Source organism: Erinaceus europaeus, chromosome 2, assembly GCF_950295315.1.
Source record: "Erinaceus europaeus chromosome 2, mEriEur2.1, whole genome shotgun sequence".
In the NCBI taxonomy this organism is placed as follows: Eukaryota; Metazoa; Chordata; class Mammalia; order Eulipotyphla; family Erinaceidae; genus Erinaceus; species Erinaceus europaeus.
In genome coordinates, this window is record NC_080163.1 from 46395713 (window position 1) to 46420122 (window position 24410).

The 24410-nt window shown below is 42.2% G+C and overlaps 3 protein-coding genes across 6 annotated transcripts in view; all 3 read left to right on the plus strand.

Moving 5' to 3' along the window:
* The window catches only part of LOC103108608 (protocadherin gamma-A2-like), a 31262-nt gene extending 6881 nt beyond the window's left edge, over positions 1–24381 (plus strand). The window contains exon 2 of the mRNA XM_060179950.1: positions 23798–24381. Within this exon, the coding sequence (XP_060035933.1) occupies positions 23798–23803 (6 nt within the window). The 3' untranslated portion in view covers positions 23804–24381. The remainder of the gene's footprint in view (positions 1–23797) is intronic.
* Positions 634–3736, plus strand: LOC132534954 (protocadherin gamma-A3-like). The gene has a single exon (XM_060179748.1). The coding sequence runs from the start codon at positions 650–652 to the stop codon at positions 3104–3106; it is 2457 nt and encodes an 818-aa protein (XP_060035731.1). The 5' UTR covers positions 634–649; the 3' UTR covers positions 3107–3736.
* The window catches only part of LOC103109855 (protocadherin gamma-C4), a 243096-nt gene continuing 225345 nt past the window's right edge, over positions 6660–24410 (plus strand). The window contains exons 1-2 of one of the 4 annotated variants that reach the window (XM_060179903.1): positions 6660–9454; positions 23798–24381. In XM_060179903.1, coding sequence (XP_060035886.1) covers positions 7031–9454; positions 23798–23803 — 2430 coding nt within the window. In that variant the 5' untranslated portion in view covers positions 6660–7030 and the 3' untranslated portion in view covers positions 23804–24381. Of the gene's footprint in view, positions 9455–13041; positions 15833–23797; positions 24382–24410 lie in introns of those variants that run through there. The other 3 variants (XM_060179910.1, XM_060179830.1, XM_060179844.1) reach the window with 3 other exon arrangements.

Genomic DNA, 24410 nt, shown 5'->3' on the forward strand with positions numbered 1-24410 from the left:
TCAACCCTGGCAATCAATGGGATGACAGATGTCACAGCAAGATCACCTTCACATCGGACAATCTCATTGTAGAGGCTCAAAAGACACAAGTTCAAGTTTCCGCACCATAATAAGCCAGAGCTGGGCAGTACTCTGGTAAGAAAGACAGATAGAAAGATAACAAAAAAGGAATGAAAGAAGGAAAAGATGGACGGAAGGAGGAGAGGAAAGAGGAGAGGAGAGGAGAGGAGAGGAGAGGAGAGGAGAGGAGAGGAGAGGAGAGGAGAGGAGAGGAGAGGAGAGGAGAGGAGAGGAGAGGAGAGGAGAGGAGAGGAGAGGAGAGGAGAGGAGAGGAGAGGAGAGGAGAGGAGAGGAGAGGAGAGGAGAGGAGAGGAGAGGAAAGAAAAGGAATAAAGGAAGGACTACAGCCCTTGGAAGCAAATAACAAACTTCCAATTGTTTGGGAGGGTGCAGTAAACGGTTAGACCTCTGAGCGTCGCTGTTGACCACTCCAGGAGAAAAATGCAGCCAGAAAACTAGTCCACCATTTCATTCTGGCAGCAAGCAAACCAGACTCAGAAGATCCCAGCTGCTGCGAATCTCATCCTTCCTGAGAAAATAAGATTGTAGCCTGCCGTGGGACACTAGAACCGAATACAGAGACCAGGAAATGACGGATTCCGAGAGATTCCAAAACAGAGGGGCGCTGGCCCTGTTGTGCGCGCTCCTGGGGACGTTGTGCAAGATGGGATCCCGGCAGGTCCGCTACTCTGTGCCTGAGGAGCTGGACAAAGGCTCCTTCGTGGGCAACATAGCTGAGAACTTAAGGCTGGAACCGCAGCAGCTGGCGGGGCACGGAGTCCGCATCATCTCCCAAGGTAGGACGCAGCTCTTTGCTTTGCACCCGCGCAGCGGCAGCTTGGTCACCGCAGGCAGGATCGACCGCGAGGAGCTCTGCGCTCAGAGCGCGCAGTGTCTGGTCAAATTTAACATCCTGGTGGAAGACAAGTTGAAAATCTTTGAAGTAGAAGTAGAAGTCACAGATATTAACGATAATGCTCCTGACTTCCTGACAAAGGATATGGAAATAAAAATTGGGGAACACACGTCTCCTGGCACGCGCTTTCCGCTTAAGACTGCCTTTGATCCAGACGTGGGCATCAACTCCCTGCAGAGCTACCAGCTAAGTCATAGCGACTTCTTCTCCCTGGCGATGAAGAGCGTCTCTGATGGAACCAAGTACCCACAGTTGGTGCTGGAGCGAGCTCTGGACCGCGAGGACAAAGAACTTCACCAGGTTGTTCTGGTGGCTTCTGATGCAGGTGAACCTGTTCATTCTGGCAACCTGTACATCCAAGTGGTAGTTCTGGATGCAAATGACAACCCGCCTGTGTTTACTCAGCCAGAGTATCGAGTAAGTGTTCAGGAGAAGTTGCCAGTGGGCACCAGGCTGCTCACTGTCAATGCCACTGACCCTGATGAGGGCTTCAATGCTCAGGTATCCTATGTACTAGACAAGATGCCTGGGAAAATTGCTCAGATGTTTTCTCTCAATTCGGTAACTGGAGATATATCATTACTAAGAAATCTGGACTATGAGGATGCTATGTTCCATGAAATTAAAATTGAAGCAGTAGATGGACCAGGACTCCTTTCAGAAGCTAAGATTCTAGTCACAGTTCTGGATGTGAATGACAATGCCCCAGAAGTTACAATCACTTCTCTCACAGGGTCAGTCCCAGAAGAAACTACTCCTGGAAGAGAAGTTGCCCTTATACATGTGCATGACCGAGACTCCGGACAAAATGGACAAGTCACAGTTTCTGTCCTGGGAAACATGCCTTTTAATTTAGAAAAATCAATAGGCCAGTATTACCGCTTGGTGACAGCCAGATCCCTGGACCGAGAACAAGTTCCCAAATATAACATCACACTGAGAGCCACAGATGGAGGAATTCCACCACAGACCACAGACACTCACATCTCCCTGCAGGTGACAGACACCAATGACAACCCACCTGCCTTCACACATGCCTCCTACTCTGCCTTCATTCAGGAAAACAACCCCAGGGGGGCTTCCATCTTCTGTGTGACTGCCCAGGACCCTGACAGCACTGAGAATGCCCAAGTCACCTATGCTCTGACTGAGGAGACTGTCCAAGGGTCACCTCTCTCCACTTATGTCTCCATCAACTCTGACACCGGAGTCTTGTATGCACTGCACTCCTTTGATTATGAACAGGTTAGAGACCTGCAGCTACAGGTGACAGCCTGTGACAATGGGAAGCCTCCACTCAGCAGCAATGTGTCCCTGAGGCTTTTCATTCTGGACCAGAATGACAATGTTCCTGAGATCTTGTACCCCACCCTCCCCACTGATGGTTCCACAGGAGTGGAGCTGGCACCCCGCTCTGCAGAGCCTGGATACCTGGTGACCAAGGTGGTGGCAGTGGACAGAGACTCAGGCCAGAATGCCTGGCTGTCCTACCGCCTGCTCAAGGCCAGTGAGCCAGGGCTCTTCTCAGTGGGGCTGCACACAGGTGAGGTGCACACTGCCAGGGCCCTGCTGGACAGAGATGCTCTCAAGCAGAGCCTGGTGGTGGCAGTGCAGGACCATGGCCAGCCCCCTCTCTCAGCCACTGTCACACTCACTGTGGCCATAGCTGACAGCATCCCAGATGTGCTGGCTGACCTGGGCAGCCTGGAGTCTCCTGCCAGTCCTGGAGATTCTGACCTCACACTCTACCTGGTGGTGGCAGTGGCCGTGGTCTCCTGTGTCTTCCTTGCCTTTGTCATCGTGCTGCTGGCTGTCAGGCTGAGGCGCTGGCACACATCCCGCCTGCTCCAGGCTTCAGCAGGTGAACTGGCTGGCCTTCCTGCCTCTCACTTTGTGGGTGTGGATGGGGTGCAGGCTTTCCTGCAGACCTATTCCCATGAGGTGTCCCTCACTGCAGACTCCAGGAAGAGTCACCTGATCTTCCCCCAGCCCAACTATGCTGACACCCTCATCAGCCAGGACAGTTGTAAGAAAAGGGAATTTCTGTCAAACCCTCAATCTCTACTTGAAGATAAAGGAGCAGAACCATTTTCTCAGGTAAATTCTCATCACAGTATACTTATGAGATAATTTCTAAACAAAATAAAATTACCTATTAATTGTATATGCTTTTTACATTTTCCCATTTTTACTTGTGGGAATGAATTCAGCATTTAAAAATGTTTTCTGGTGATACATTTCTTTATACTGTAATATCAATAAATATGTTCAGCTATGGTTGGAGGGTATAAACCACTGTAATGAACAACATCAGTAATTAGATTGTTTAAGATTTGTTTATGTGACAAAAAGAGCACTGTACCAGAAACTGGAGTATCTTACTTCTCAAGTATTGTTTTCATATCTGGAAAAATCTTCTCATCTATTTTCCTGGGTCAGCAATTCTTTCTCTCTGAAAAATATAAAGGTTGAATTTTATTTATTCAAATTACTTAGTTTTAAATTAAAGTTTATACTTCATTTTCATATTGTTTATAGTTAATAATTACTAAATCTTAATAATTTCCTTCATTTTGTTAGTGAGGTGCTTAGTTTTATTCTATTTGCAGAGTTTCCTTTTTAAGATTCAAGTTTAGAAAAATATTTACATTATTATACTGTACAAAGTTCTGTAATGGAATCTCTGCTTAGTGAGAAAATTTTATTAATTTGTAATTTTGTGTTCCTGGACTGATAAAGTTAACACTGCTCTTTAATAAATAGGTAGTGTAATAGTATAGTTCACTTTTCTTGTTTTTGTTATATCTGGATCCTATCTTGCTATTTATCTTTACTTCTTTTTTTTGTGATGAAATTTTTTTTTTAAAGAAAGGATAAATTAACAAAACCATAGGGTAGGAGGGGTACAACTCCACACAATTCCCACCACCCAATCTCCATATCCCACCCCCTCCCCGATAGCTTTCCCATTCTCTATCCCTCTGGGAGCATGGACACAGGGTTGTTGTGGGTTGTAGAAGGTGGAAGGTCTGGCTTCTGTAATTGCTTCCCCGCTGAACATGGACGTTGACTGGTCGGTCCATACTCCCAGTCTGCCTTTCTCTTTCCCTAGTAGGGTGGGTCTCTGGAGAAGCGGAGCTCCAGGAAATATTGGTGGGGTCTTCAGTCCAGGGAAGCCTGTCCGGCATCCTGATGACATCTGGAACCTGGTGACTGAAAAGAGAGTTAACATCTGAAGCCAAACAAATTGTTGAGCAATCATGGATCCCAAGCTTGGAATAGTGGAGAGGAAGTGTTAGGAGGATACTCACTGCAAACTCTAGTGTACTTCTGCTTTCAGGTATATATTTTGCAGTAGTTTATGGATACATGTGAACTTATCTTTATTTCTAGTATATATCCTTGAGGTCTTCAGAAACTGTATCATATATTGGCTGATAAAACTGTCAAGATCCATTTTTGCATAGAAAAAACATATGACATTACTAAAAATGTAATAATTACCCCTAAAGATATTTCCTATAAGTATTTCTTCTCAGAGTTTCCTACTTACAAAAACTGTTAAAAATGTTCAATGACAGGGGGTTGGGTGGTAGTGCAGCATATTAAGCACACATGGCACAAAACGCAAGGACGGCTTAAGGATCCAGGTTTGAGATCCCGGTTGGAGACCCTGGCTCCCCACCTTCAGGGGAGCTGCTTCAAAGGTAGTTTAGCAGGTCTGTAGATATCCTTCTCTCCCCTCCTTCTCTCTTCCCCTCTTCTCTCCATTTCTCTCTGTCCTGTCTAACAATGATGACATCAGTAACAACAACAATAGAACAAAAAGGGCAACAAAAGGGGGCTGGTTGATAACACATGTTACCATTTGCAAAAAAACATATTTCAAGATAAATAAATAAATAAATAAAAATGTTCAAGGACAGGAAGATGTCCCAGAGGTAGAGCACAGTGTCTGGCATGATTGAGGTCCCTGGTACAGTCTATGGGGCAATGTGCCACAACTGAATGGTGTTCAGAGTGGTCTTCTCATAAATATAAATACATGACATATTCTCTAACTCTTTAGTCATACCTACAACCACAACTTCCCCCCATTAATCCTATATTCATTTTAGTATGTAAGATATTATAATACTGAAGAAACAAAATAGTACTTTTCAATGTAATAGAATCCTTTTGGAGGATTTGGATGTAATCATGCAATGAAACATGGTTTTAATTATAACATATTTGCTCAAGGTGTTATGATTCTTTCTTACAGTTAAGAGCCTTTGGGGGAAATATTCTATGAGACTGTGTTCCATTGAGCTTACTATTATGTCACAAGATTCTCTGTAAGAGAATAGAACTTGCTGTGGAATGATACATAATTATATATATATATATTTGTAAATAAATAATTAAGTATGAAATGTATAAAAACATAGGCCTTTTGATGTGTACAGTTAATCTTTAGAAGAATAAATGTCACATGTGCCCTTCCTGGAATGACAAATATGAAGTCAAGGTTGAGCTGAGCCTGGTTGATAACACATGTTACCATTTGCAAAAATTGTGGTTCAAGCAGAGTTCCCACCTGCAGTGAGGAAGCTTTGCAAACTGTGAAACAGGTCTGCAGGTCGCTTTCTCTCTCTCTCTCTCTCTCTCTCTCTGTATCTCTCCCTCCTCCCCTCCCTCCCCCTCTGCCCCTCCCCTTCAATTTTTCTCTGTCCTATCAAGGAAAAGGGGAAGGGGGAGAGGAATGTCCATGGGGAGCAGTGGATTCCTTGTGCAGACACAGAACACCAGCACTAACAGTGGCAACAACAGAAAAAATAAATGACAAATACAATGTGTTTTTATTTATGTACCAGGAAGAGAAAATAAAGGACAAATATTTCAAACAGAAAACAAACATTTACAATACTACATTTCAGTTCTAATGTAAAAAAAAAAAAAAAAAAGTTTCCCTCACAGTCCAGACTTAGGAGGAGTCAATTACTTTAAATACCCTGGAATTCAGAGATTTCTCTCACACCCCAGGCCTTTTCCCTGACTCTGAAATTATGTTTCCTGGAGCTGCCTTTGCTCACCTCTAGGGCCAGGTTGAAAGCCCTCCCATCACCTGTAGCTTTGCTCAATATGCCATTTATTCCAATGCACTACAATGTCTTGCTTGCTTTTATAGCTTTACTACTCTGAGTGAAGCCAGAGTGTCCATATCATGCAATTGAAATTCCCACATGTTCTCTGATGTCTAACTACATACTTGTTTACAAAATGGGTTGAACTGGGAAATACCCAAAGTAAAACGTCAGGCTATCAGGGACCAACGGCAAGAGATATAACCTTTTAAGAAGACTGCGATTCACATGTTATTCTTACTATGAATACTTCAAAACAGTGACTCTAGCAAGATGAAACAGTACTTGTGGCATTAAGAGCAGTGCATGACTTCCTAAGTATGGTAACTTGATGTCACATCCTTTAGGTCAAGTAGTAATGTTATGTGATATAACATAAGGATTTTAGGTGTCAGGAAGCATGTAGAAAAGCTAACTTAGGTGGTCCTGGAGGTGGTGCAGTGGATAAAGCACTGGACTCTCAAGCATGAGGGTCCTGAGTTCAATCCCCGGCAGCAAGTATATCACAGTAATGTCTGGCTCTTTCTCTCTTTCCTATATTTCTCATTAATAAATAAATAAAACCTAAAAAAGAAAAGGTGCAGTGGACAACACAGCTATGGAAAGAGTACTTTAAAAAAAAAAAAGAAAAAGGAAAAGAAATAAGAAAAGCTAACTTGGGATTCTTTGGGAGGTTGCAGTAAACGGTTAGACCTCTGAGCGTCGCTGTTGACCACTCCAGGAGAAATATGCAGCCAGGAAACTAGTCCACCATTTCATTCTGGCAGCAAGCAAACCAGACTCAGAAGATCCGAGCTGCTGCGAATCTCATCCTACCTGTCAGCCAGCTCTGTGACCTATGAACGAGACCCAGGAAAAGCACAAGTGCTTGAGAAAATAAGATTGTAGCCTGCCGTGGGACACTGGAACCGAATTCAGAGACCAGGAAATGACGGATTCCGCGAGATTCCAAAACAGAGGGGCGCTGGTCCTGCTGTGCGCGCTCCTGGGGACATTGTGCAAGATGGGATCCGGGCAGGTCCGCTACTCTGTGCCTGAGGAGCTGGACAAAGGCTCCTTCGTGGGCAACATCGCCGAGGACTTAAGGCTGGAACCGCAGCAGCTGGCGGGGCACGGAGTCCGCATCATCTCCCGAGGTAGGACGCAGCTCTTCGTTTTGCACCCGCGCAGCGGCAGCTTGGTCACCGCAGACAGGATCGACCGCGAGGAGCTCTGCGCTCAGAGCGCGCAGTGTCTGGTCAAATTTAACATCCTGGTGGAAGACAAGTTGAAAATCTTTGAAGTAGAAGTAGAAGTCACAGATATTAACGATAATGCTCCTGACTTCCTGACACAGGATATGGAAATAAAAATTGGGGAACTAACAACTCCTGGCACGCGCTTTCCGCTTAAGACTGCCTTTGACCCAGACGTGGGCATCAACTCCCTGCAGAGCTACCAGCTAAGTCATAGCGACTTCTTCTCCCTGGCGATGAAGAGCGTCTCTGATGGAACCAAGTACCCACAGTTGGTGCTGGAGCGAGCTCTGGACCGCGAGGACAAAGAACTTCACCAGGTTGTTCTGGTGGCTTCTGATGCAGGTGAACCTGTTCATTCTGGCAACCTGTACATCCAAGTGGTAGTTCTGGATGCAAATGACAACCCGCCTGTGTTTACTCAGCCAGAGTATCGAGTAAGTGTTCAGGAGAAGTTGCCAGTGGGCACCAGGCTGCTCACTGTCAATGCCACTGACCCTGATGAGGGCTTCAATGCTCAGGTATCCTATGTACTAGACAAGATGCCTGGGAAAATTGCTCAGATGTTTTCTCTCAATTCGGTAACTGGAGATATATCATTACTAAGAAATCTGGACTATGAGGATGCTATGTTCCATGAAATTAAAATTGAAGCAGTAGATGGACCAGGACTCCTTTCAGAAGCTAAGATTCTAGTCACAGTTCTGGATGTGAATGACAATGCCCCAGAAGTTACAATCACTTCTCTCACAGGGTCAGTCCCAGAAGAAACTACTCCTGGAAGAGAAGTTGCCCTTATACATGTGCATGACCGAGACTCCGGACAAAATGGACAAGTCACAGTTTCTGTCCTGGGAAACATGCCTTTTAATTTAGAAAAATCAATAGGCCAGTATTACCGCTTGGTGACAGCCAGATCCCTGGACCGAGAACAAGTTCCCAAATATAACATCACACTGAGAGCCACAGATGGAGGAATTCCACCACAGACCACAGACACTCACATCTCCCTGCAGGTGACAGACACCAATGACAACCCACCTGCCTTCACACATGCCTCCTACTCTGCCTTCATTCAGGAAAACAACCCCAGGGGGGCTTCCATCTTCTGTGTGACTGCCCAGGACCCTGACAGCACTGAGAATGCCCAAGTCACCTATGCTCTGACTGAGGAGACTGTCCAAGGGTCACCTCTCTCCACTTATGTCTCCATCAACTCTGACACCGGAGTCTTGTATGCACTGCACTCCTTTGATTATGAACAGGTTAGAGACCTGCAGCTACAGGTGACAGCCTGTGACAATGGGAAGCCTCCACTCAGCAGCAATGTGTCCCTGAGGCTTTTCATTCTGGACCAGAATGACAATGTTCCTGAGATCTTGTACCCCACCCTCCCCACTGATGGTTCCACAGGAGTGGAGCTGGCACCCCGCTCTGCAGAGCCTGGATACCTGGTGACCAAGGTGGTGGCAGTGGACAGAGACTCAGGCCAGAATGCCTGGCTGTCCTACCGCCTGCTCAAGGCCAGTGAGCCAGGGCTCTTCTCAGTGGGGCTGCACACAGGTGAGGTGCACACTGCCAGGGCCCTGCTGGACAGAGATGCTCTCAAGCAGAGCCTGGTGGTGGCAGTGCAGGACCATGGCCAGCCCCCTCTCTCAGCCACTGTCACACTCACTGTGGCCATAGCTGACAGCATCCCAGATGTGCTGGCTGACCTGGGCAGCCTGGAGTCTCCTGCCAGTCCTGGAGATTCTGACCTCACACTCTACCTGGTGGTGGCAGTGGCCGTGGTCTCCTGTGTCTTCCTTGCCTTTGTCATCGTGCTGCTGGCTGTCAGGCTGAGGCGCTGGCACACATCCCGCCTGCTCCAGGCTTCAGCAGGTGAACTGGCTGGCCTTCCTGCCTCTCACTTTGTGGGTGTGGATGGGGTGCAGGCTTTCCTGCAGACCTATTCCCATGAGGTGTCCCTCACTGCAGACTCCAGGAAGAGTCACCTGATCTTCCCCCAGCCCAACTATGCTGACACCCTCATCAGCCAGGACAGTTGTAAGAAAAGGGAATTTCTGTCAAACCCTCAATCTCTACTTGAAGATAAAGGAGCAGAACCATTTTCTCAGGTAAATTCTCATCACAGTATACTTATGAGATAATTTCTAAACAAAATAAAATTACCTATTAATTGTATATGCTTTTTACATTTTCCCATTTTTACTTGTGGGAATGAATTCAGCATTTAAAAATGTTTTCTGGTGATACATTTCTTTATACTGTAATATCAATAAATATGTTCAGCTATGGTTGGAGGGTATAAACCACTGTAATGAACAACATCAGTAATTAGATTGTTTAAGATTTGTTTATGTGACAAAAAGAGCACTGTACCAGAAACTGGAGTATCTTACTTCTCAAGTATTGTTTTCATATCTGGAAAAATCTTCTCATCTATTTTCCTGGGTCAGCAATTCTTTCTCTCTGAAAAATATAAAGGTTGAATTTTATTTATTCAAATTACTTAGTTTTAAATTAAAGTTTATACTTCATTTTCATATTGTTTATAGTTAATAATTACTAAATCTTAATAATTTCCTTCATTTTGTTAGTGAGGTGCTTAGTTTTATTCTATTTGCAGAGTTTCCTTTTTAAGATTCAAGTTTAGAAAAATATTTACATTATTATACTGTACAAAGTTCTGTAATGGAATCTCTGCTTAGTGAGAAAATTTTATTAATTTGTAATTTTGTGTTCCTGGACTGATAAAGTTAACACTGCTCTTTAATAAATAGGTAGTGTAATAGTATAGTTCACTTTTCTTGTTTTTGTTATATCTGGATCCTATCTTGCTATTTATCTTTACTTCTTTTTTTTGTGATGAAATTTTTTTTTTAAAGAAAGGATAAATTAACAAAACCATAGGGTAGGAGGGGTACAACTCCACACAATTCCCACCACCCAATCTCCATATCCCACCCCCTCCCCGATAGCTTTCCCATTCTCTATCCCTCTGGGAGCATGGACACAGGGTTGTTGTGGGTTGTAGAAGGTGGAAGGTCTGGCTTCTGTAATTGCTTCCCCGCTGAACATGGACGTTGACTGGTCGGTCCATACTCCCAGTCTGCCTTTCTCTTTCCCTAGTAGGGTGGGTCTCTGGAGAAGCGGAGCTCCAGGAAATATTGGTGGGGTCTTCAGTCCAGGGAAGCCTGTCCGGCATCCTGATGACATCTGGAACCTGGTGACTGAAAAGAGAGTTAACATCTGAAGCCAAACAAATTGTTGAGCAATCATGGATCCCAAGCTTGGAATAGTGGAGAGGAAGTGTTAGGAGGATACTCACTGCAAACTCTAGTGTACTTCTGCTTTCAGGTATATATTTTGCAGTAGTTTATGGATACATGTGAACTTATCTTTATTTCTAGTATATATCCTTGAGGTCTTCAGAAACTGTATCATATATTGGCTGATAAAACTGTCAAGATCCATTTTTGCATAGAAAAAACATATGACATTACTAAAAATGTAATAATTACCCCTAAAGATATTTCCTATAAGTATTTCTTCTCAGAGTTTCCTACTTACAAAAACTGTTAAAAATGTTCAATGACAGGGGGTTGGGTGGTAGTGCAGCATATTAAGCACACATGGCACAAAACGCAAGGACGGCTTAAGGATCCAGGTTTGAGATCCCGGTTGGAGACCCTGGCTCCCCACCTTCAGGGGAGCTGCTTCAAAGGTAGTTTAGCAGGTCTGTAGATATCCTTCTCTCCCCTCCTTCTCTCTTCCCCTCTTCTCTCCATTTCTCTCTGTCCTGTCTAACAATGATGACATCAGTAACAACAACAATAGAACAAAAAGGGCAACAAAAGGGGGCTGGTTGATAACACATGTTACCATTTGCAAAAAAACATATTTCAAGATAAATAAATAAATAAATAAAAATGTTCAAGGACAGGAAGATGTCCCAGAGGTAGAGCACAGTGTCTGGCATGATTGAGGTCCCTGGTACAGTCTATGGGGCAATGTGCCACAACTGAATGGTGTTCAGAGTGGTCTTCTCATAAATATAAATACATGACATATTCTCTAACTCTTTAGTCATACCTACAACCACAACTTCCCCCCATTAATCCTATATTCATTTTAGTATGTAAGATATTATAATACTGAAGAAACAAAATAGTACTTTTCAATGTAATAGAATCCTTTTGGAGGATTTGGATGTAATCATGCAATGAAACATGGTTTTAATTATAACATATTTGCTCAAGGTGTTATGATTCTTTCTTACAGTTAAGAGCCTTTGGGGGAAATATTCTATGAGACTGTGTTCCATTGAGCTTACTATTATGTCACAAGATTCTCTGTAAGAGAATAGAACTTGCTGTGGAATGATACATAATTATATATATATATATTTGTAAATAAATAATTAAGTATGAAATGTATAAAAACATAGGCCTTTTGATGTGTACAGTTAATCTTTAGAAGAATAAATGTCACATGTGCCCTTCCTGGAATGACAAATATGAAGTCAAGGTTGAGCTGAGCCTGGTTGATAACACATGTTACCATTTGCAAAAATTGTGGTTCAAGCAGAGTTCCCACCTGCAGTGAGGAAGCTTTGCAAACTGTGAAACAGGTCTGCAGGTCGCTTTCTCTCTCTCTCTCTCTCTCTCTCTCTGTATCTCTCCCTCCTCCCCTCCCTCCCCCTCTGCCCCTCCCCTTCAATTTTTCTCTGTCCTATCAAGGAAAAGGGGAAGGGGGAGAGGAATGTCCATGGGGAGCAGTGGATTCCTTGTGCAGACACAGAACACCAGCACTAACAGTGGCAACAACAGAAAAAATAAATGACAAATACAATGTGTTTTTATTTATGTACCAGGAAGAGAAAATAAAGGACAAATATTTCAAACAGAAAACAAACATTTACAATACTACATTTCAGTTCTAATGTAAAAAAAAAAAAAAAAAAGTTTCCCTCACAGTCCAGACTTAGGAGGAGTCAATTACTTTAAATACCCTGGAATTCAGAGATTTCTCTCACACCCCAGGCCTTTTCCCTGACTCTGAAATTATGTTTCCTGGAGCTGCCTTTGCTCACCTCTAGGGCCAGGTTGAAAGCCCTCCCATCACCTGTAGCTTTGCTCAATATGCCATTTATTCCAATGCACTACAATGTCTTGCTTGCTTTTATAGCTTTACTACTCTGAGTGAAGCCAGAGTGTCCATATCATGCAATTGAAATTCCCACATGTTCTCTGATGTCTAACTACATACTTGTTTACAAAATGGGTTGAACTGGGAAATACCCAAAGTAAAACGTCAGGCTATCAGGGACCAACGGCAAGAGATATAACCTTTTAAGAAGACTGCGATTCACATGTTATTCTTACTATGAATACTTCAAAACAGTGACTCTAGCAAGATGAAACAGTACTTGTGGCATTAAGAGCAGTGCATGACTTCCTAAGTATGGTAACTTGATGTCACATCCTTTAGGTCAAGTAGTAATGTTATGTGATATAACATAAGGATTTTAGGTGTCAGGAAGCATGTAGAAAAGCTAACTTAGGTGGTCCTGGAGGTGGTGCAGTGGATAAAGCACTGGACTCTCAAGCATGAGGGTCCTGAGTTCAATCCCCGGCAGCAAGTATATCACAGTAATGTCTGGCTCTTTCTCTCTTTCCTATATTTCTCATTAATAAATAAATAAAACCTAAAAAAGAAAAGGTGCAGTGGACAACACAGCTATGGAAAGAGTACTTTAAAAAAAAAAAAGAAAAAGGAAAAGAAATAAGAAAAGCTAACTTGGGATTCTTTGGGAGGTTGCAGTAAACGGTTAGACCTCTGAGCGTCGCTGTTGACCACTCCAGGAGAAATATGCAGCCAGGAAACTAGTCCACCATTTCATTCTGGCAGCAAGCAAACCAGACTCAGAAGATCCGAGCTGCTGCGAATCTCATCCTACCTGTCAGCCAGCTCTGTGACCTATGAACGAGACCCAGGAAAAGCACAAGTGCTTGAGAAAATAAGATTGTAGCCTGCCGTGGGACACTGGAACCGAATTCAGAGACCAGGAAATGACGGATTCCGCGAGATTCCAAAACAGAGGGGCGCTGGTCCTGCTGTGCGCGCTCCTGGGGACATTGTGCAAGATGGGATCCGGGCAGGTCCGCTACTCTGTGCCTGAGGAGCTGGACAAAGGCTCCTTCGTGGGCAACATCGCCGAGGACTTAAGGCTGGAACCGCAGCAGCTGGCGGGGCACGGAGTCCGCATCATCTCCCGAGGTAGGACGCAGCTCTTCGTTTTGCACCCGCGCAGCGGCAGCTTGGTCACCGCAGACAGGATCGACCGCGAGGAGCTCTGCGCTCAGAGCGCGCAGTGTCTGGTCAAATTTAACATCCTGGTGGAAGACAAGTTGAAAATCTTTGAAGTAGAAGTAGAAGTCACAGATATTAACGATAATGCTCCTGACTTCCTGACACAGGATATGGAAATAAAAATTGGGGAACTAACAACTCCTGGCACGCGCTTTCCGCTTAAGACTGCCTTTGACCCAGACGTGGGCATCAACTCCCTGCAGAGCTACCAGCTAAGTCATAGCGACTTCTTCTCCCTGGCGATGAAGAGCGTCTCTGATGGAACCAAGTACCCACAGTTGGTGCTGGAGCGAGCTCTGGACCGCGAGGACAAAGAACTTCACCAGGTTGTTCTGGTGGCTTCTGATGCAGGTGAACCTGTTCATTCTGGCAACCTGTACATCCAAGTGGTAGTTCTGGATGCAAATGACAACCCGCCTGTGTTTACTCAGCCAGAGTATCGAGTAAGTGTTCAGGAGAAGTTGCCAGTGGGCACCAGGCTGCTCACTGTCAATGCCACTGACCCTGATGAGGGCTTCAATGCTCAGGTATCCTATGTACTAGACAAGATGCCTGGGAAAATTGCTCAGATGTTTTCTCTCAATTCGGTAACTGGAGATATATCATTACTAAGAAATCTGGACTATGAGGATGCTATGTTCCATGAAATTAAAATTGAAGCAGTAGATGGACCAGGACTCCTTTCAGAAGCTAAGATTCTAGTCACAGTTCTGGATGTGAATGACAATGCCCCAGAAGTTACAATCACTTCTCTCACAGGGTCAGTCCCAGAAGAAACTACTCCTGGAAGAGAAGTTGCCCTTATACATGTGCATGACCGAGACTCCGGACAAAATGGACAAGTCACAGTTTCTGTCCTGGGAAACATGCCTTTTAATTTAGAAAAATCAATAGGCCAGTATTACCGCTTGGTGACAGCCAGATCCCTGGACCGAGAACAAGTTCCCAAATATAACATCACACTGAGAGCCACAGATGGAGGAATTCCACCACAGACCACAGACACTCACATCTCCCTGCAGGTGACAGACACCAATGACAACCCACCTGCCTTCACACATGCCTCCTACTCTGCCTTCATTCAGGAAAACAACCCCAGGGGGGCTTCCATCTTCTGTGTGACTGCCCAGGACCCTGACAGCACTGAGAATGCCCAAGTCACCTATGCTCTGACTGAGGAGACTGTCCAAGGGTCACCTCTCTCCACTTATGTCTCCATCAACTCTGACACCGGAGTCTTGTATGCACTGCACTCCTTTGATTATGAACAGGTTAGAGACCTGCAGCTACAGGTGACAGCCTGTGACAATGGGAAGCCTCCACTCAGCAGCAATGTGTCCCTGAGGCTTTTCATTCTGGACCAGAATGACAATGTTCCTGAGATCTTGTACCCCACCCTCCCCACTGATGGTTCCACAGGAGTGGAGCTGGCACCCCGCTCTGCAGAGCCTGGATACCTGGTGACCAAGGTGGTGGCAGTGGACAGAGACTCAGGCCAGAATGCCTGGCTGTCCTACCGCCTGCTCAAGGCCAGTGAGCCAGGGCTCTTCTCAGTGGGGCTGCACACAGGTGAGGTGCACACTGCCAGGGCCCTGCTGGACAGAGATGCTCTCAAGCAGAGCCTGGTGGTGGCAGTGCAGGACCATGGCCAGCCCCCTCTCTCAGCCACTGTCACACTCACTGTGGCCATAGCTGACAGCATCCCAGATGTGCTGGCTGACCTGGGCAGCCTGGAGTCTCCTGCCAGTCCTGGAGATTCTGACCTCACACTCTACCTGGTGGTGGCAGTGGCCGTGGTCTCCTGTGTCTTCCTTGCCTTTGTCATCGTGCTGCTGGCTGTCAGGCTGAGGCGCTGGCACACATCCCGCCTGCTCCAGGCTTCAGCAGGTGAACTGGCTGGCCTTCCTGCCTCTCACTTTGTGGGTGTGGATGGGGTGCAGGCTTTCCTGCAGACCTATTCCCATGAGGTGTCCCTCACTGCAGACTCCAGGAAGAGTCACCTGATCTTCCCCCAGCCCAACTATGCTGACACCCTCATCAGCCAGGAGAGCTGTGAGAAAAGGGAATTTCTATCAGCACCTCAGTCTTCCCTTGAGGACTCCAAGGAAACATTTTCCCAGGTAAACTTTTATTAGTAAACCTATCTAAATAAAAGTCATGCTTTATATACTGCATTGTATCTTTTGTTAATTTCCTGTTTTCCGTATGTCTGTTTAGATTTGTATTTACATATTGAAATTGCTACATTGGTATATATTTAGAATTGTCCATTCATTGAAAAGCTGTCTGTAATTAATCATAATGGAGTGGTATGGATGAATGTTCGTAGGTGAGGAATTGTCTCTGTGGGAAAGAGCACTGCATCAGGGGCATGGAGATCCGGCTTCAGGTTGCTCATATCCTCAGACCAAATAATTTAGTTTAACAATTTCGTATCATGGAAGGATAATGCTTAACTTGAATAGGTCCACTTGTTTTAATGTCACTTTATGTGAGTTTTCTAATGTATTTACATTGTTATAAATACTTCTCAATTTATAACTAAAATTAAAGTCATTGTTCTGTTAGGGTGCTGTTCTATCTAGGGACATTTGAAGAAGTAAAAGTTATATAGAATGATCCTGTTTCCAATTAAAACGAGTGTAGTGTAGACATAAATTCAGTTTCTTCCTTGCTTTCTTTTTTCTTTCTTCCTTCCTTTTTGTTGTTCTGCCAACTCATGAGTTATCACATGAGTTTGTGCTAGCACTATGAATCCACAAATTCCAATCACCATTTTCTCTTTTTTCTTTTGTATTTTGAATTCTATTTTTAATTGAGTAGGACATAGAAAAATTGAAAGAGGAGACTGAAATTGAGATGGAGAGAGAAAGAGAGACACCCGGTGACCTTCAATGCTTGAGAAGTGTTCCCACTGCAGGTAGGTTCAGTACCTTGAGCCCAGATCCTTGCACACGGTAGGTAACGTGTGCACCTAACCAGGTATGCCATCACCTGGGCCCCATAAATTCACTTTTCAAAAGATCTAATTACCTACTATCATTTCCATAATTATTTTACTAGTTTTTCTTTTTAAATTATTATTTATTAATGCAGAGACAGAAATTGAGAGAGAGGGAGAGACAACTGCAGCCTTGCTTCACCACTTGTTTCCCCTTGCAGGTGGGAACCAGGGGATTGTACCTGGTCCTGACTCACTGTAGTGTGTGTGCTTTAACCAACTGTGCCTCCACCTGGCTCCCTGTTTTATCAATTTTTCTACTGAAATAAACAGATGTAGAGTTATTTTCTAAAACTTAGTGTACATATTAAATAACTAATGTTTCTACTAAGTCCATATAACTTCTTGACTTTTTTTTAATGTTTTATTTATAAAAAGGAAACATTGACTAAACCATAGGATAAGAGGGTTACAACTCCACACAATTCCCACCACCACAACTCTGTATCCCATCCCCTCCCCTGATAGCTTTCCTATTCTTTAGCCCTCTGGGAGTATGGACCCATGGTCATTGTGGGATGCAGAAGGTGGAAGGTCTGGCTTCTGTAATTGCTTCCCCACTGAACATGGGCATTGACAGGTCGATCCATACTCCCAGCCTGTCTCTCTCTTTCCCTAGTGGGGAAGGGCTCTGGGGAAGCAGCTTCTTGACTTTTCATATGCATGCTACATGTCTTCTACCACAAAATCCAATTTTGATGCCATTTCCTTTGTGAAGCATTTCTTAACAACTGCAGCAGCACTAACTGCTTCTTCTATAGCTCTATATCATTCTACTCATAACTCAGCTGTATCACATGTCACTAGATTGCACTCATTTATTTACATGTCTGCCTGAGTAAGGGTAATTTTAACTGAGTTAACATGAAATAATGTAACTATACAAGTTACAGGTTGTCAATTGTTAACTATCTTAATCCTTTCAATAGTCTTCTATTTGAACTTATGCATGTTGAAAAATACATCAACTGTTCACCTGTTTAATTCATGAGATAAACTAATGAACAAGAGAAATTTCTTCCACTTGGGAAAATTTTGAATCATCATGGGTTGTATATTATGTCACTGAGGAAATTAGCAAAAGGAAGCATACATTTGATTTAATGTGTGTTAGCATATAATTGGGTATGTTTATTCCATAATATACTACTCTCTTCTTATAAATTAAAAATATACCAGAACATATTGTATAGAGAGGAAAGCAGAAGTATAGTAGGGTGCACATTAAAATATAAATATTCAGATGGGTCAAAGTTGGAAAAGAGAATGGTGAGCTAGGATAAAGCTGTAAAAGTTCTAGTATTAGACTTAGATGTGAGCACTAAGGTTCAGAAGACTGTCCCTGCAGTATAACAGGACATAAGTGCCTCAGGTTAACAAAGGACCTGACTGAACTATGTTTACTGTTTAAATCCCATATAAATTTTATGAGCTCCTTCAGCTTCCCCAGAGACCCACCCTACTAGGGAAAGAGAGAGGCAGACTGGGAGTATGGACCGACCAGTCAACGCCCATGTTCAGCGGGGAAGCAATTACAGAAGCCAGACCTTCTACCTTCTGCAACCCACAATGACCCTGGGTCCATGCTCCCAGAGGGATAGAGAATGGGAAAGCTATCGGGGGAGGGGGTGGGATATGGAGATTGGGCAGTGGGAATTGTGTGGAGTTGTACCCCTCCTACCCTATGGTTTTGTTAATTAATCCTTTCTTAAATAAAAAAAAAATAAAAAAAAATTTTATGAGCTCCTACCATGAAGTAGTAGAGCTTTGGGAGATTTAATAATGGGAGATTTTAGCTGAGTTCCATAATAAATAATAGATCCCACAGTTAGAAAATTGTTAAACACACAGAAAATTTGAAAAACAGAATCCAGTAACTTGACCTACATTGTGTATCTATACACAATGCATATATAACAGCTATTCTTTACCAGATATGGACAAGTTATCATAGTCATCACAAAAAAGACACAGCAAATTTCAAAACATCAGTAATATACATGCCTCATAATCTACCCTTAAGTCACAAACAGGATGAGTATAGGGAAGTTTGATAAAGTTATATAAGTTTCCTGTTCTAAAATAAATAAATAAGGCCTGAATGATGTATAGTGTGGCAGCTATAGTTGACAACAGTATTGTATAATGGAATTTACTGACAGCAGAACTCAAGTATTTTCTCTACACAAAAGTAAATTTGGGGACAAAGATGTAGCTTAGTGGTAGAGCACATGCATCACATTAATGAGATCCTGTGTTCCAGCCCAGCACCCGCCTCCAAAAATTTAACTTGGTCAGGGAATTCTTTCACAATATACATATATAAAATCCAGTTGTAATATTAAGTATCTTACACTTCCGTTTGTGAATTGTCCATCAACAACACTAGAAAAATCAGTGGCACAAAGTGCAAGGAATGGGTAAGAATCCTGGTTTGAGCCCCTGTCTCCCCACCTGCAGGGGAGTCGCTTCACAAGTGGTGAAGCAGGTCTGCAGGTGTCTCTCTTTCTCTCCCCCTCTCTGTCTTCCCACTCCTCTCTCCATTTCTCTCTGTCTTATCCAACAACAACTACAACAATAAAACAAGGGCAACAAAAGAGAATAAATAAATAAATAAATAAACAAATATTTAAAAAAAGAAAAATCACGAAGTGAGCATCTTAAAATAGTAAACAGAGGGTTGGGGTGTATGTGTACCAGGTAGCGTGCACATGCTACCATGCAAAGTACCTGGGCTTAAGCCCCAGGATCCCACCTGTATTAGTGAAGCTTTATGAGTAGTGGGGCAGTGCTATAGGTGCCTCTCTTTCTCCCTGTCTCTTCCTCCCTCTCTACATCTTAATCTCTCTCACACTTTATCAAACTAAAAAAGGGAAAATGTCCACCAGTAGTAGTGGAAAAGTAGTGCAGTCACTGAGTCCCAGCTATAACCATGGTGGTAATAAAGTAAAATAAGACAGTAAGTTAAAAATAATGAGTTTGTATATGTCATATACACCATAAACTACTCTTGGATTTCATAAATCATAATGGAAATGAAACTACTTAGAAATGAACAAAAATCTGAGCAATACTTATATAACATTGTAAAATGCAATGAAAAAATTGAGGGGGTAACTGTAGAGACAAATACAAGAGTTTTTAAAGTTCCAATGCTGTAAAATAAATGAAGTTATCTTGTAACTCAGTAAGTAATATACCACTCTGTACTTAGCTGAGATAGTTATGACTTTTTAACTCATGAGTGTTGGCAGTAATATGAATAAATTGTAATCTTTGAGCACTGCTGGTGGGGGTGTAAAATGATGCAGCTGCTGTGGAAAACAATGTGGTAATGCCTCAAAAAAATAAAGATGGAATTATTTATGATCCATTAAATTCACTTCTGAGTATAATGAAAGCATCATCTTTAACAGATCTATCTATACACCCATACATAGCTGCATTATTCACAGTAGTTAAAACATAGAAGTAAACCATGTGTAGATTGATGAACGGGTAAGCAAAATATGATATGCACATACAAAGGAACATTATTCAACTTAAGAGAATTCTACCTTTTGATTCAGCAATAGTACTTGGACATTTATCTAAAGGACACTCAAAACATTAATTCAAAGGGACATATGCACCCGTGTTCATAGCCACATTATTCACAGTGGTGGAAGATTGGAAACAGCCTAAATGTCCATCACAGATGACTGGATAAAGAAGATATGGGAAGGGGCCAGGTGGTGGTGCACCTGGTTAAGAGCACATAGTGCTAAGTGCAGGACCCCCCACAGGATCCAGGTTTGAGACCCAGATGCTCACCTGAGGGGGGATGCTTCACTAGCATGGAAGAAGATTTTCAGGTGTCTATCTCCCTCACTTTCTCCCCCTCTTCTTTCAAGTTCTTTCTGTCCTATTCAAATAAAACTGTGTGGGGCTTGGGGGGGAATTCCCGCCTCCAGGAGCAGAGGATTTTTAGTGCCGGCACTGAGCCCTAGTGATAACCTTGGAGGAAGAAGAATACAAAGGGGGTAGAAAAGAAGAAGAAAAAGTAGTAGTAGTAGTAGTAGTAAGAGGAGGAGTTATGGGATATCTATTCTATGGAATACTACTTTGCAATTACGAAAGGTGGGATTGTGTCTTCTGGGACAAACTGGATGGAACCAGAGATGAATATGCTTAGTGAAAAAATAAAAAGATGAAAAACAACTACTGGATGATTTCACTCATAGGTGGAATCTAGAGATGATGCACATGGACTTGAAAAAGCAGAGGCGGAAGTCGGCGGTGGCGCTGTAGGTTAAGCGCACGTGGTCCAAAGCACAAAGACCAGCATAAAAATCCCGGTTTGAGCCCCGGCTCCCCACCCGCAGGGGAGTCGCTTCACAGGTGGTGAAGCATGTCTGAAGGTGTCTTTCTCTCCCCCTCTCTGCCTTCCCTTCCTCTCTCTATTTCTCTCTGTCCTATCCAACAATGATGACATCAATAACCACAGCAATGTTAAAACAAGGGCAACAAAAGGGAAAATACATAAAAAAAATTTTTTTTTAAAGGAAAAGAAAAAGCAGAGGCAACCAAACTGTTTCTGACAGTTGTGAGAAATTAGGTGTCTATCTTTGGCTGGTGGGAGGGTGGGGATATAGAACTTTGGTGGTGGGTATGGTGTGGAACTATGCACTGTAATCTTGGAACCTACTATTAATTACAAATTAAGTAAACTATGTTTTGAAAAAGGAATTTAGATGAATGATAAACCTGGGAAAACCTCTAAGACATAATGCTAAGAGAAAAAAATAGTCACAAAAGGGTATATGATTCCTATCTCTTTTCTCTTTGACTTTTTGTCATGAGGGTTATTTCTGGGGTTGATGCCTACATGTGACAAATACAGCACCTCAAATGTTTTGGTTTTTGTTTGTTTGGTAAGGACAAATGGAGAGGGAAATAAACTATATAGGGAGAAAGATAGACAACTGTAGCATTGCTAAAATATGTGTTTATATTGTGAAGCTTCCCCCTGCAGGTGGGGACAGGCATCTTGAACCCAAGTCCTTCTCATAGTAACATATTGGTATTACCAGATGTGGCATTACCCAGTTCCTAATGAGTCCTGTTATATGAAGTTCCTAGAGTATCCCAACTCATGGAGAAGGAAAATAGAATGTTTATTTCCAAAGGCATTAGGAATGGGTAAATAAGAAATGAGTTTTTAATGAGTACAGGGGGCATGTAGATGGATGAAGGTATATATACTTCATGCTATAGAACTGTATACTTAAAATGGTTGAAATGGTCACTTATCAATATTGTTATATATATTTCAAAAAAGTTTTAAAATTCAGCTAATCTACTTGTAAGACCATGTGTTACAAAAACACATAGAGAAGCCATTGGAAAAGCAGAAGCCATGAGTTTACCTAGAAAGAATGCATTGAGATTTCTCAGCAAAGCAACTGACTCTGAGTGCATTGAGACTTCTCACAAAACAACAATGCTGACTGAAGATTATTAAACAAATGGAACCGTGTTGTTTAAGACACTATGTTGTAACATGGTTTACTATATAGCAATGATAATAGAAGTGATTTTTATACAAGTTGACCCCAAAATTCCATTTTTCAGATGAGTATCTTGGACCTAGAGACATATAAAGTAACGTGTTTTTTTCTTTCTTTCTTTCTTTTTTGCCCCCAAAAGTTATCACTGGGGCTCAGAGCTGGCACTATGAATCCACAGATCCTGGAGGCCTTTTTTTATTTTATTGAATAGGACAGAGATAAATTGAGTATGGAGGGGAAGGTAGACACTGTGAAGACCTGCTTCACTACTTGTGAAGCGACCCCCCTGCAGGTTGTGAGCCAAAGGCTCAAACTGGGATCCTTGCACGTATACTTGCACTTTGTACTATGTGCACTTAACCTGGTGCACTACTGCCTGGCCCCCCAAAGTAATGTTTACTGCCTTATTCTTGCATTCATAAAGAAGTATGAGAAAAGGAAATTGAAAGTGAAGAGGGAAACGACATAAAAGAAATAAACTAATATCTTCCTACAGACAATAAAATAACATTTTTTCAAATAATAGAATAACACCCAATAGGTAAAGTGAACATCAACATTGTGAGTAAATCTCAGAAGTGTAATGTTGAGAAAAATTGTATTGTAGAACAAACTTAGCATGCTAACATTTATATGATACTGAAATAGGCAAATGTTTGTGTATAGATGCATGGGAATCAGAAATGCTATGTTTGAATGATAATTACCACTGAGAACAATAGAACTCTTTTTAATAAGGAGTACCAAGGAGATTAGTCTCTTTCAGTAGTTTTGTGTCTTTTATTTTTTTCTTTTTACCAGAGGACTACTCAGCTCTGGCTTATGCTGGTGCAGGGGACTGAACCTCTGACTTTGGAGCCTCAGGCATGAGAGTCTGTTTGCATAACCATTATGCTATCTACCCACACCATCTAGGTTATTTTTTAATTGATCATCCACAACCATAGTAAAATTGTTTTGTACAAGAATAATTGATAATGAAAGTGTCTTTAGAAATATATTTGAATAGTAGATGACAATTATAATTATAAAAAGGGAAAATAGTGCTTTTTAATAGGTAAATAAGCCTATAAAATGCAACATTAACCAAGTGATCATATGAACATTAGCAGAAGTGGAATATATATATGTATGTATATATATATACATATATCTTGTGACATGGTATACTGAGAAGCCTACATCATTTCTGTTGAAATTCTGCTGACAAACCCACACAATCTAAATCATATCATAGAAAATAATGCACTAAAAACTCTAATGAGGGATATCTCTATAAAGCAACTGACCAGTCCCTTCTTCAAGCGACATGTGAAATGTTATTTTGAAACACAATGAAATACCTCAGAGTAAGTGCAACTAAGAGAGCTGTCCTTAAATAAAATATGTGATCCTGGGTGAGATCCTATGCTGGAATTTTGTTCTCTTTAACATTTCAGTGACAACTGGAAAAAAATTGAGTAATGTTTACAGTTAAGATCATGTATTAATAACATTTTGCAAATTTTATCATATTTTGGTAATGAAATAATTAGTTTTAAGAAACACACAGTGAAGTACTTAGAACTGAAGGAACAACCTATCTACAATCTGAAACAATCGGAGAGACTCCAGAGGAAACATGGAGGCTGAGCAAGGAATCAAAATGTTGACATGTGGGATAATGGATGAAGCATATATGGAAACCCTTTGAACTCTTTACACAACCTTTCTATTCAGAGGGGCTAAGGGAAATTTTTTTCTTTTTTAATTTTTGTTTTATCGTGTAACCTTTCTCTTAAGCCCGAAATTGTTCGAAAGACGATGTTTAAAAACATTATAATTAAAATGACCAAGTGCAAAGAATTTATTAGTGTTAAGTGATATATACACAAAATTTCATTCTATTATTACTATTATTTTATCAGAGCACTGTTCAACTCTGGCTTATCGTGGTACAGGGGATTGAACCTGGGACTTTGGAGCCTCAGGCAAGAGAGTTTCTTTTCATAACCATTATGCTATCTATACCCACTATTATTTTCTATACTTGTCTGTATATTTGAACTATTTCAAAACTTATTTTAGAAATAAAACATCTTGGAATAAGTAAATAAAAATGAAACAGTAAAGAAGCATATTCAGTGAATTGTATTTCTGTGCTTACAA